Genomic DNA, 14,312 nt, shown 5'->3' on the forward strand with positions numbered 1-14,312 from the left:
CCTTTTGCTCTTAATTTCTCCAGTGCTTGGACTCCTTTCGGCTCCTCTTTCTATCTAGTCTCGGGTTGAGACAGAGAGGGCTAGTTGTAACGCAGAATTGGTGTATTTGCAGCATGGAAAATGAAACATCTGGTTCTAGCTGAGTTGAGAGGAGCCCAAAAATAGAGGTAAGAGTTTTCATTTGAAGGGCTGTCAAATAGAAAAAAAACTTCTTTTACAAAAAGTTTAAAATGTTTTCACAATTGTGGTCGTAAATACAGGATTTTACCCTTTTCGATACAAGAAAGACGATGCGATTGGATTTCTTTGGAGCAGAATTAAGGAATGTTGACTTTTCCACAACCTTTAGCTCCGAGAGCAATGAATGGCTCCCAATGGCAACCTTTGACTGCAGAGTGAGCCCAATTACCTTCTCATGTTGCCACTCGTCCTGGGTCCCACTTTACATTTATCGCCATCCCAAAGGGACGGAGTGGGGAGCAGTCTCCCTGTCTTTCCTACTTCCTAACTTCATTCTCCTCCACCTCCGGCCTGCATGAATTTATATATATATGACTGAATATCTAAGTCTAGGAGAAGATCTACTGAGTCTGTGAGCAGCCCTTTCTCTGATAAAACTAAGTGATTGGGTTTAACTTCAGACATTTTATAATACACACCTCTTCATGAGCCACTTGGATGCAAAGTATGATGAATATCATAATAAATTCTTCTCACCTCTGTTAAAGTAGAGTAACGTGGATATGAAGTTGTGTACAAGTGAGCAACAAATGCGGAGATACACCTGGTTATTGCCAAACCGATCCTGCTTATAAACACCCATCACAGTACAATCCTTCATAGATACAACGTTGGACCATTAACACACATAGACATATCAACTCAAGAAACAGATACCAATAGAAATTTATGCGTTTGATACACTTGAGCACTAAGGAGTCCAACCAACTTCTCAGTAAACGAGAAAGTAGAGACATCAAAAACAGGACAGCTATGGAAGTAACATAAAGAATAAGCTAAAATCTCCATCAATATCACACCTTATCACATACCGAATGCCGCTCCGTGCGTCGCATTTAAAAGCGAGCGACTATACAGTAGTATACGCTACGCCGAACCGAGCCACGGCGCGATCGTTCAGGCAGTCCGCGACGAGCGTATGATGGAGAGACCGCAATCGACAAGATACTAGTGCGAAAGAGGAGAACACGATAAAGACTAGCAAGAGTCAATGTGGAGACGGTAAAGCACAGAAGAGAGAGTGAAGGAATTAACATGCACAAAGACAACGCGATGATCCCTCCTCCCAGAAATCGATAAATGAAAGATAGGGATATTGGGGTAGATAATATCATCATATTTTATGAATATTTTACTCCAAGCAATTATTTGTGGGAGAAGGAGGAGGAGAGAAACACTCTTTAATCCCCAATATGATGTATTGGCTTTGAACACAGCAGACGAACCAGTGGTGCCATCACCACGCAACCTGATAATGGAATAACACACACAAATTAACACTCATAATAGCAACTCAGTGAGTTACTCACCTGCATTAAAGAAACTGAACTGGTAGGAGCAGCCCGCTAGACACGAAGGGTTAGATTGCTCCCCGCAATGTTCAATGCATCAAGAACCACATAAACACAACAACCGGAAACGAAAAATCCGTTCCGGCTCAGAACCTAGCTGTTCCTGGCTCAGAAGGTAGAGAACAGGACGCAAATAGACTCACCAAAACAGCCTCTGCAGCACATCTTATAGTCTATCTCAACACTAAGTTCCACCTGTAGTGGAACCCAGGGAGCTGCAAACCACTTTATATACCACCTTTTGACTGTGGGTTCTAAGGTCACACACGAACAAATAGTGAGTCATAAATTGCTTCCCAAGTGTATTTGAAAAGTCCACAGTTGGATGGGCCAGGTAAATCATTAAAATGTAAACACAACATAGTTAGGAAGGAAACATGAGCAATATGATAGGACCAAGACCCGCAAATACAAGGACCCCTAGACGCTCAAGTAACTCGACACCAACCTCTACAGCAATCGTTTAAAGCCCTACTAAAGAATTTGGTGCTCAAGTGTTCAATTCACGTCGGTTTAACCCTAAGTACATGAATACCGAAAAAAAATCTATTGTGAAGAATTCTAAATTGAGGGTGGCGCCTCCTAAATATTTCCAAATCTCGAGTACTATAAGATATTACATTTGCATAGACAAATTGCCAAGGAGGAAGTATTGTAGTTCAGATTGTTAACGAGTCACAGAGAGAGAGGTGTGGTAGTAATGGATGCACAAAATTCAAACGTTTTTTCCCCATTTCCTACAACAGTCAGTGGTCAGTTTCTTTTAACCACAATTGTACCCTTAACCACATGACAACAAAAAGTCCCCAACCTTAATGACAGCAGTAACTTTAACCCTAACCTTAAACAAATCTTATTGTGGCCTCAAAAAAATCTAACCAAAAAGCCGGCAACTAAATAGCGTTGATCCTTTTTGTATTTAAGTCCAGTAGTAGGATTTAGTGCATCTCGCAGTGTAGTAGATCACAGACTCTGAAGCTTCACCCTCCTTTTGCCAAGGATGAAGGAAAAAACTCACGTGGCGCGAAAATGACCAGATATAGAAAAGGCACCAACTGCCTTTCTCTCTCTCATGTAACTAATAGAGCACCTATAAATGGTTAGCCCAGTTTGTCCTTTCTGGCCTACTGTAAACATATAACAGTTCAACATGGTTGAAAAAAAAAAAAAAAATGGGGTCCCTGGATAGCTCACCTGCTAGAGCTGGCGCCCCATTTACCAAGGCTGAGTTCCGACACAGAAACTAGGGGCTCTCCACCTTTTGCTGTCAAAGACCCCCAAAATGTATACATATCAGGCCACGTATATTTTATAAGACCTAGTCTCAGGGATCCTTGTATCATATCTGTTTATACTGTAGTTTGGCAGATTACCAGTAAAGAGAATTTTTGTCATTCTTATACATTCTCTGATTGGGCCAACATGTAGTTAATTAAATAAATTGAACTTAGAAAATATTCCCAATATTTCTTGGGACCCCTTTGAAACCCCAGGTTAAAAAATACTGCTCTAAACCAATGGAGATCTCCTATATGTTTTTAGTTTCTCTACAGTGTTCCATGTTGCTATACTGTATGCAGACTTGTTTGCCTACCTTACAGTTAAACTTTCCAAAATATCTGAGATATTCTTTAATCTAGGGTACCACAACATTTCGTTACACAGGAGGGAGACAGGGAAGAGCAGAGACCACGTTTTCAATCTTACAAAGGGACTAATCGATGCTTATAAACCATGTCCCAGACCAACAAAAGAGGGAGTGAGCACACAGCGATGAGCAAGTGAGAAAGCAGCAGGCCGATGCCCAGAGACAGAAGCCCTGCATCAATCGTGACAAGCATCAATCACCCTCGGCTTTGATTGACTCCACTGCTGAAACCATCTTCGCGGGGACTTTGTCTGTCACCACAGTAATCATGATTTAAAGCAAGGATTTTTCCACAGGGAAGTTGTTTATGTTCTGAGGCCTCCTTGGATCAGAGCTCGCCTGCTAAACCGAGCGCTCTGTGTCTGTATGTGTATGCGAGCAAGTGCATAATGAGTCCAATATTCATATTCATTTGCTGTTTGGCTGTGGTTGAAGTTCTCAGCGGATCAGTCTACTGAATAGAGATCTCTTCAGATGTGTTTACACTCTAAAAGCATGTCAGATTTAATTGGACTGTTAAAACTTGGATTAAATTCTTTTCATGTTAAAGAAAACTGATGATTGCCAGCATAACATTGATCCAAATATCCATAATTTGCTGCTGTGTAGTTCTGCTCCACAGAGGCCCTGCTGGCAGTGCCAATATGCTGGCCTTTGGTCTGACAGTTTGCCAATGTCGGTGGCAGTTTCTCTCATCATGTTGATGATTAGAGAGCAAGTGGGACAACTGACAAGGAGACAGAAAAGCTTCTCTCTTTTTTTTAGGGAAGAGGGCGGGAGAGACTTCGTATTTATAAAAATTTTTGTCTGTTTCACAGGATGTTTCATCCCAGTCTGGAATAGAAAAATAGCTCTTTCACAGCTTCAGGGCTGCTACTAAGAATTATTTCCATTATTGATTCATCTGTGGGGTTATTTTTCAGTTAATCTATTAACCTTTTCAGTCTGTAAAATGCCTGAAATGCTGCCCATCCCAATTTTTCAGAGGTGTCATTTGAAATTGATTGTTTTGTTCAAACAACAATCCAAAACCCATAAAAAAAATATACAAAATAATGAAAAGCACCTAATCCTCACATCTGGGAAGCCAGAACCAATTGAAGCACATTTGTGCCCGTAAAGAAAAATAATTGATGAAAAGTTAGTCATGATAAAAGTAAAAACACACATGGAAAATCAAATTTATTAGATAAAAAGTCTCTTTTTTTGTATCATGACTAACTTATTTTTAATGTATTTTTTTGCTTGTGGAAATGTGCCAGCAGAGTGGACCAGTTTGGCATTGTAGCTTGATAAATTATTTAAATGAATCAACATTTCCTGTTGATTGACTGCTTGATTAATAGAGCACTGATTTCAGTATAAGTGTAAGTAAGAATAGAAGATTTACTGATAAATCTTTTTGCTGTTACAGTTTGGGCTTTTTAAAAATTAAGATATTTCAAACTCAGTCGAGATAACTGAAATTATTCTTTGCTGAATAAAGTCCTTCATGTTCTGAGTCTTTGGATTTTAGAGGGCTTTGATTCTCACCAGCCTCCATGTCTTCCCCTGTAAGGTTCCTGCTAAATCCATTGATCAGTATCACTCCCCTCCAGAGACTTCTCAGGTGGCCCTGTCTTTCACATAAGCTCAGGATCATACTTATCCCCACCCCCCCACAGAGGAGCTCAAATCCCTTAGGGGTCACTCTCATTACAGCGAGGGGACTGTCTAATCTTGCTCCTATATAGGTTCTTTTTCTTTAGCGGGAATGGAAGAGGAAGGCCCTTATCTCCAATGATGAATTTACTCTGAAACGTAAAAGGGAAAATCAATGGAGCACAGTTGCATTAGGGAGGGTTGTGTGTATGTGTGTGCGTGTGGGGGAGAAACCACACTAAATGAAATGGAGATATTCAGCGAGCGTAACGCACGGCGCTCTGGGTGAAGTGTGTGACTCCCTCGGGAGGGCAGTGGGGTGAAGGGGAGATGTGTAATGGAACTCCAGTGACTTATCGGCTGGGCCCGGCAGTCGATGGGTTTGTTTATATTGACTGAGACTCCGGGTCCACTTGATATTTGAATAGTCAGGGAGAGGGAAGGTGTAAAGGAAGGAGGGAGGAGGCTGATGGCATTTACTTTCCTAAACTAATGCTAATCTAGTCTGTTCCACATGGTTTAAAACAAAGGCAGATAGTATATCAGAATGTGCCACAAAGCTAGCACTTGAAAAGCCCTCTTAATGTTGGCTCAAATGTTGTAATAAAAGAGAAATGGTTGTTTGGAGATTGATTCAGCCAACTTTATATTTGCACTCAAAAAGTTCCGTGAATCTAAGTGTTTGCTGTTTAAGCATGCAAGGTTTTTTTTTGTTTTTTTTTGCTGGTTATTCAGACTCATTGTTTTTTTTTTCCAGATATCAAGCTTTGTTGGGATTATATTAACTGCAATGGAAAAAACTGCCTCCCCACGTCTTCAACCACTGTGCCAACCTAACACATAACAGAGCAGTCGCTCCATTAAACATGTAGAGACTGTCATATGAAACCTTTGTCATCTCCCCTTAAATGCGGGTTAGTTCTACCCTCCAGATTATTAAAGTTATTGTGTTAAAGCTGCTATAATCGATATTCTTAGAATAACAATGTATCAAATGATCGAGTCGCTCATTGTTTAGCTGTCTGGCCCGTACATTTACTGTACTGTTGGTTCAATCTCACCGTTTTTGTGGTGTTTTTTTCAGCTCCAACAGGCAGTTGTTTTCAGCGAAAAAGCTCTGATAAGGCCACTGTACACTACCTGCTCAGCACCAAACAGCAGAAAGACACAGTTATTGACTAGCTGGTGAACATAGTGAAGTTAACAATATCAAATATAATGGTGATAATACTTCAATGTTGGGTTTAGGCTTGTTTCTGTGGCCAAAAGAATCAATTATTGTAGGTTTAAATGAACCACAGTTTGCTGATGTAATTCTTTATTTCTACCTTTTCATGCAGGTCTTCAGTCTGATCTAGAACCGGCCAACTTGGAGGCGAAGCTCGACGAGAGTCCCAGGAGCTCAGTAATGCTGACGCCGGTATCCGAGGTTTCCTCTGTGGAGTTGGTCACCCTTTCCCCTCCTCAGATTTCACCTTCCTCACAGCTCTCAGAGACCGCCTCAGACACCAGCGTCCCTGAAGTCCCAGAGGCCGCCGAGGCTGCAGAGGCCGCAGGCCCGACCACTGAGTCAGGCAGCCAAGCAGACACATCCAGCACAAATGGGGAGCCGCGTACAGATGAGGACAAGGACTCCAAGAAGAGCAAGGCTCATCTCCATTGTCCTGTCTGTAAAGTCACAGTCAACTCCGTCTCCCAACTGGAAGCACATAACAGTGGTAAAACAGCAGTTTTTAAAATGCCTGTAACTGACACAAAAATGTTGGGGATCTGAGCGTCAAATAAATGTCTGTAATATAATTTGATTTCAACCTGAAATAACCTGGAAACTGTCAACTGTCCCCACCAGGTACAAAGCACAAACTGATGCTGGAAGGTCACAGTGTTCTGCCTCGACGTAGGGGGAAAGTGGTGGCAACTCGTGCAGGCTGCAAGAGCAAGCGGCTGGGTAGCAAAGGCAGTGTCGGGGTGCCCAGCAAGAACTTTCAGTGTGAAGTGTGTGAGATCTTTGTGAACTCTGAGACCCAGCTTAGCCAGGTAAGGCTCAAAAGAGCAACTTGAAAACAGGAATATTTAGGTCATATTGCATATATACAGTATGTCTAGTTCATGTACTACCTACAGGTCAATTTTGAGACAAGCTGGTTCAAATGAATGGATGTAGAGTAATTATTCACATGATAGCTGGTATAATATGAAGAAATATGTATGTGAAGCAGTGGGAACATACCAAACTCAAAGATTACTATGACCTTATTGAACTTTTAGCACCACAAGAGACATCAGAACTTTTTGGCTGTGAAGTATCAGAGTAGGAGGACAGAACGGAAAGAGCTATCACTCTGGGACTTATTTATCCCTCCTGTGCTGTGTGAAATGAAAGATGAGGAGGGAGGCAGAGGCTTGGAGAAGTCCTGAAGATTTGTCAAGGCGTACTAAGTGAGAGTGTTGCTAACCTGATAGGATTTTGTTCAAAGGGGCATAGAAGAAATGTTGACTGTACAGGGAAAAGCACTCTGGCCCAATCACATCAGACAGTGGAGAAAATGTTGCATATAGTTACCTCACACCTCCACAGACAGATGATGTTAAGAATTAATCAGAAAACAGAAGTGTCTGCACATAGTTAGCAATTACCTTCCACATCAGGAGGCTGATGCTACACATTGAACTTATAGGACCTACTGATCTCTAATGTAACAGTTATAAAAATGGTCACCAATCACAAATGGTGTGTATTGAAATGATTAATATGAATAATGGGATTTTAAAGACCTTCCTTAATCCAAGAGACCATTTTAACATAACTTTGATGGAGGATGGTTTAAATCAATGTAGCAGTTTCATTTATAGCCACATGAATGAAGCCATTGAAAGCAGGTTGCCAGTGTTGAATACATTCAAACAGCAGCTATTTTTCCACATTAGACAGATATCATCTGATGCTATAACTAACTGCAAAGCTCTTCAGTGAGCAGGCATTTATTTACCACTCATTATTGCGAGCTACTAATGCCTCCTGTATTTAATTTTCTGGTTACATTGGCATCAAACCAGGCAGGGGAAGTCATTTCTCCCTTTTGATGTTCATTAAATACTACATCTGAGTGAAGGGATTGTCTTGGAAACGTTGCCTATGCTGGAGTGGAATGTGGAAAAGATACAGGATATGCTGGCATGTGTGAGCACCCAGGCTGCTTTAGCCTTAAATGCATTCCACCAGTCTTATATAAACAGCCCCTATCCCAGGAGGACATAAGCCTGTTACTACTGCAGCCAGAGAAGGACATAGTGTGGCAGCGGGAGGAAGTAATGTGATGTAATTTCTGTGCACTTCAGTCATACTCAATGTGTATCCATTATTAATTCAGCAGATAACATTTGAAGTTTTTCCACTGTGGTACAACAGATGCTTGTTAGCTCACTGATGGTATTTCTTCTGGTCTCTGCAGCACATGAATAGCAGAAGGCACAAGGATAGGCTGGCCGGAAAACCACCCAAACCCAAATTTACCCCCCACAGCAAGAGCCAGCCAAGCTCCAGCTTAGCGGTAAGTCCCAGCATAAAGACACAGACAAACAAAACACTGTCACGCATGCACACACACTCAAGGAAGACAAACAAAACATAATTGCCTTTCTCTTGCAGCAGATATGCTTGAACATGCAGTACACATGTGCCAAAACTGGAAAAAAAATCAGTCTAGCTTGTAAACTAATGCATTTTTAAACACAGATTTTAATTTAGCTCTGTTGCAGTTAACTGATTTGACCCCCAGCCGGCAGACATACAGTTAAAAAACACACAGATCTCGTTACATTGCACTCAGGGGCTTCTATGTCTTAGTGAGGCAGCATGTTTGTGTGTCTGCACTGTCATAGAGGTTAAACACACTGTTGTACTCAGTGAGTCCCCTACCCCTGAGACAGATCTAAAATAGTCCTGCTCTCCCCCACTGACCAGCTCTGACAACAGCAGCCTGAATCAGCACTCCAGATTAATCACTTCTCTGCTCCTGTCATATACACACCTCCCCATCTCTCTGTCTCCCCATATTCTTCTTCCACCTCCTCCTCCTCCTCTATCCTACAGAACGTGAGGTGGAGTGGCTATGCAGGCGTGGCTGTGTCTGCCATGAAGAAAGCATTCAGCCAGTACAATCTCACTTCCCTCTCCTCGCAGGTCAGTGGCAGGAGAGGCTGAGACTGGGGTTATATTGGAGGGCGAGAGCTTCAGATGGCTGAACTTTAGGCCTGGGCAGGGGACTGAGCAGAGATAATGAAGAAATCATTGATATATATTTTTTGTGTTTTTACAAGAAGTGCTGCTCATTTTACTCACTGGTCATGATGTAAATAGAGTTACAAAGCGGAAGGAGCTAATTCAGGTGCCAGTGGTGTCTGAAAGAAAAGCATCCCATTCATTTTTCCCATATACGGTGTGTGACTTACAGTTGGAGCACTTCTACAGCTTTGATGAACTCTCCCATAAAATAACTGGTTCTTAAATAACAAGTCGAAGATACGAGACCGTAGACATAGAGATTTCAGGGACAAAGGTAACAATGACTTTCAAGGTACTTTCAGGAAGGAACATCCAATCAAAGAGCTTAAATTCTTTTCTGTGAGCCAGTAACGGTAGAAGGGAGCTAAAGATAACACTGTTGAGAAAAATACAATCTGTGGCTTTAGTCAATTCACTTTTGAATCCTTGGTCCATTTTTAATCAATTCAGCAACTATGATGTTGTGTTTTGTACCCAAATTCAAGGACGAAACATTTTGAATTTGCAATTGCTCTCATTTGTGCCTCGGACTGGCTTCTCCTCCATAGTAATGACTCCAAAGGCTCATTGGTACTGTAGTATTTGGAGCCATCCACCATACATGAACTAAACTGATGGACAAAACATTATCTCTCAGAAAGAAAATAAATTGGAATAATTAAAACTGGTAATCATGACATAAACTCACAACAATTCCATGTTTCTGTGTTAAGTGATATTGAGGATAGTGTCGATTTGAAATGGGAATACAGAATGGGGAAAAGCACTTCACAACTCTATGGAGTTTTTAAACCCAACTTTTAAGCCTACAAGGGTGAGTATTTCATAGGAAGAGCACAGAGGCTGCACTGTGGTTTCAAAGGGTTTGGCATCTCATCTAACCCAATATCAATGCATCAATATCCTGGCCAGTGAGTAAAGGATTCTACCTTAGGTTAAAGCCATCCTTAAACATCCTAGAGCTTAAAAAGCTACCATTTAACCCTTGCCATGACTGAAAATAGGCTAAATTGTGTTCTCATACTGTAGTCTTAGAATTAGCCTACTGTTTATATCTGATGAGTGTTCATGCAACAAGCTGTCAGGAACCCAGTTTTGGATGGTATGTAGTATGGAGTGATAATATAAGAATGCATTCATCTATGGGTGCAAATGAGTTTGGGGGAAAATGTTTGCCCAGTCACAGTGCTCTGCTCTCACTGTGTTCTTCTCTCACTTCTCACCATTATCTTCTTCAGACCAAACTGGCCTTGCAGAAGCAGCTGACCAAGAGCTTGACAACTGGATTCCTGCCCAGTCCTCTCACCCAGCCAACTCTGTGCACAATGGCAACTAACCCACTGGCTCTGCGCCACCCAGTGGGCACCACCACCTTCATCCAGACCCCCTTCCTGGGCCCTGCACTGTTCCGGCCTGCCCCAGGGCCGCTGCGGGCCACACACACACCCATCATCTTCTCCCCCTACTAAAGACTTTACCCTTTTCCCATCTCAGCTCCACCCTTGTCCCTTTACCAAACCCCAGGCCATCCTTAAGTGTGACCCACATGACAAAGGCCACACGCAAACTATGCAGCCCGTCTGACTTACGATGGAAAGAGTGCACAAGTCCTGACGCTCAGTAGGCCAATAGGCCTGAGAGCTGTTCCTATCATAAAGGCCAAGATCCCCCATCATGCCTTCTTTCTGCTCCTCTTATCATGACCTAAGGAGGAGGACAGGCCTCCAGACAGTGACTGGTGCACAGAGGCCACTTTTATAGCCATTTCATGGGTCAACGTGGTTTGGATTATGGATATTATTGTGTAATTTATTAGAGAACAAATATAGACACGTCTAGATGTATGTTTAGTGTGGTTGCCACAAAATAAGGTCCCTTTACTTGATGCTCTTTTAAAACGTTTTTAACTTATTGGTTTGGGGGTTTTATGAAAGGTGGGAATCCCATAGTTCATTAAAGCAGCTGAACTTGAGGCTTCCTCCTGTATGGCTGGACAAGTCAGATTCATTGATCAGTGTTGTCAACTAAGAAGCTTAAAGGATCATCTGAAGTCAATCCGCTGTCACATTTTATCTTTGATATGGCAATTACTAAACAGCTCTCTGGACAAGTTCCCCTTGTCAACTTAACACATTTGAAAGACAATGTGAGTCCTCATTGTGGGCGGTATGTGAAGCTAAAACTACAGTATGCGCTGTAGGTCCATATATTAAAAGCCCATTAGCACCATTTTGCACCTCCAGCCCCCTCCCTAATGCAGTTCCTCAGAGCCCTGAAGTCGTACAATTAAAACATTTCTTTCTCTCTTTCTTTCCGAGTCACAGCCACAGTCAGAGCCCTCCAGATTTCTTTCCCTTTCCTGTATCCCAGGATTAGGCACTCATTAAGGTCCAGAAAAGGTCAGCTTGTCAGCTTGACTTTGTTTCAATTTGCAAATCTGTCTTCGTCGGAATAATTTTTTCTTTTTATGCTCCAGTGCATCATTCACGCAAATGCAGCTTGAACATTATGTTCTCGCCAAGCCGCCGGCACGAAAAATTTTTTGCAGCTATGGATGTCTTACATTGCAAAATGCCATTATTTCTGGTCTTTCTTGTGACTGCTCTTTTTCTTTTCCTTTCTCCTTCACCCCGCTGTCGTCACCTCACTGTTGCTCTTGATTTTCTATGGCATTATCTCTGCATGAGATGATGATGATGCTGAGGAGGGAACCCCCCCTTCCCCAACACACGCGCTCACAATCACACACATAATGAAAACGCAGTGCATAACTTGAAGACTTGATGGGTTTTTAGAGCTCCATGAAAAGTTTGGCTGACGGTGGGTGGGGAGGCTGCTCAGCCAGTACTTGATTGACATCCTGTTGCAGTGTCTGCGCACAGCGTAGGAGGGAACAAAGCACAGTGCCATGGCAACCACATTAAAAGCACCTTAAAACTGATTTACTTACAAAAGCAATGAAAATTGTGTTGATATTCACCTTTTTTTGCTCTAGGTGTATGTTTTTTAAAATTCCATGTCAACTTCAGTGATAATTTTGCTTGATAAAAACATAAAAAAACAATCAGGTGAGAATGATCAAGTTATGGTTTATCTCACATTTAAAGCAATACATTCAGTATGTTTATGTTTATGTTTATGATGTGTTTTCAGTGTGTCAATGGCTTTATCTATTCTATACTGTACACACGTGTAACAATGTATTATGTACTCCAACACAGTCAAGGGCCAACTCTGAATTGTCAGCAAAGAGTCATTTGAAATGCAGGGTTGTCCTGACGGTGCTGCCCTTGATGCTTGATGCTCATGGTCAGTCTCCACATGTTGTGACTCTGGGCTGAGCCGTTTCCAATTATAGCTGCTCTCGCGCAGCGGAAAGGGTGCTTCAGCGCCGTATGACATTGCTGTTTCACTTTTTAGTGGAGCAGGAGAACTTTTGTATGACTTCCACTGAGCAAAACACTGTTCCGTCAGAGACAAGTGTTTGGGATAAGTCACAAGTGCAACATCAACTGTCATATTGCTGTTCATGCTCGTGTGCTGTCTCCCACCCAGGATATCTACAGACACTCAACCCCTCCCTCTGCCAAAACGGACTGTTGGCAAGGTCTCATAAGGACTTGGAGCGTAACACACACCCTTCCTTCAACACTCATACCAAATCATGTTCTCTTAAATTACAGTCATGGAGCAAATCCTATGCATTTCTCATTGTGCAATATGTATAGTTGTCTGTGATGCAGCAGTGCCATCTGTCGTGAAAACCCTGTAATTGCCATCGAGTACTAGTGCTTCTGCAAAACCTTTGATCCGATGTACATTTCTGTTTAAGGACCCCCCCAAGTCTTTCTGGGTAAGTGAAGCCACCGGGTCTCCCCGCCATACCGATGTGATTCTCCCCAGTCGCACTACTCAGTGAACCAGCCAGCCTTTAATCTTCACTGTTTGTTTGTTTGTTTCTATCGCTCAGTGGGAACTCTGACCTAAAGAACTGAAACTTTCTTAAAATAAAGAATCTAGAGAAGGCAAATTATATGTAGAAATCATAGAGTAACTATAGAGATTTTATCAGAGTTGCTATTGTTATCTGTATCATAATGAACTGCTATCATAGAGAAGAGTAGATTATGTTATTGTAGGCTCTGTGCAGCAAACAGGGACAGGAAAAATGCTTTGCTTTCTTTTCTTCTTTTTCTTTGTTTATTTACGTGGTTTTACCAACATGTTTTTTTAAAGTACAAGAGAAAATATTTACAACAAACTTTTTTTGAGTGAGCTTTTTTTTCTTCCTTGTTGATGGTGACTTAATTAATTATGTAATTCAAGGCCTTTTTCGACAATATCCTAAAGTCACATTAGACAGGCCTTCTCAGGGGTGACAGGTTGAGCAAATGCTAACATGACCATCCATTCAGGGTATCCCTCCATAGCTCTAGAGAGCAGGAAACACTGTACGCATGGATGGATTGACAAAAAAACAAACAAAAAACTTTCAGTGCTGTACCATAGAGAGGACAAGTGATGGATTTTGGAAAATAAAGCTTTTAGAACTTGTAAAACAAATGGTTTTAGTGATTATGCAAATGTCTGTGTGCTTTTCCTGTGTCATGGGTAAAAACTAAAAACAGCAACAACCCAGAAGGCCATACTTCAGATTGATATTTGAGCAATAACAATATGTGTGTGGGTGTAAGGAAAAAAAAAAAAGACAGAATGAATAAACAGTGACAAGATGAATGCTCAGATTGACGAAGATGCTCAAAATTGCAATTGTCTTTGATTGAATTAAGTTTTGTACAGTTGAATCACATGGAGAAACAAAGAGAACCACCGTTTCAAAATACTAGTTATTAATCAGATAGTTAAAACTGAGCATATCCAGCTCTGAGACAGGAATAGCCAGGTGGGGAAAAAACATTTATACGTGATGCTGATTTTGCAGGTGCAGACTGGCTTCTCTGAAAGTGTGCAACACCCTCACAGCATCTGTTCATGTGGAACCCACAGCTACTCATTTTCCAGCCATTTCAGGAAACAACTTGTTACAGCAGGACTGGTCTTTAGCTAAGATACAAGGGTGAAGGCAAATGGAAACAAGTTAAAGCCACTGTGTCTGTGACGCGCAGAGGAGTGATAGAATGATATA

The 14,312-nt window shown here is 41.7% G+C and overlaps 1 protein-coding gene across 1 annotated transcript in view; it reads left to right on the forward strand.

The window, feature by feature from the left end:
• znf385c (zinc finger protein 385C) overlaps window positions 1-13,694 on the forward strand; it is an 89,610-nt gene extending 75,916 nt beyond the window's left edge. Inside the window, exons 5-9 of the mRNA XM_035654335.1 lie at window positions 6,222-6,599; window positions 6,731-6,918; window positions 8,334-8,432; window positions 8,975-9,064; window positions 10,405-13,694. Coding sequence (XP_035510228.1) covers window positions 6,222-6,599; window positions 6,731-6,918; window positions 8,334-8,432; window positions 8,975-9,064; window positions 10,405-10,635 — 986 coding nt within the window. The 3' untranslated portion in view covers window positions 10,636-13,694. The remainder of the gene's footprint in view (window positions 1-6,221; window positions 6,600-6,730; window positions 6,919-8,333; window positions 8,433-8,974; window positions 9,065-10,404) is intronic.
• Window positions 13,695-14,312: the final 618 nt, after the last annotated feature.

This window comes from Morone saxatilis, unplaced genomic scaffold (genome assembly GCF_004916995.1).
Source record: "Morone saxatilis isolate NCDOM2014 unplaced genomic scaffold, NCSU_SB_2.0 Contig14, whole genome shotgun sequence".
Taxonomy (NCBI): Eukaryota; Metazoa; Chordata; class Actinopteri; family Moronidae; genus Morone; species Morone saxatilis.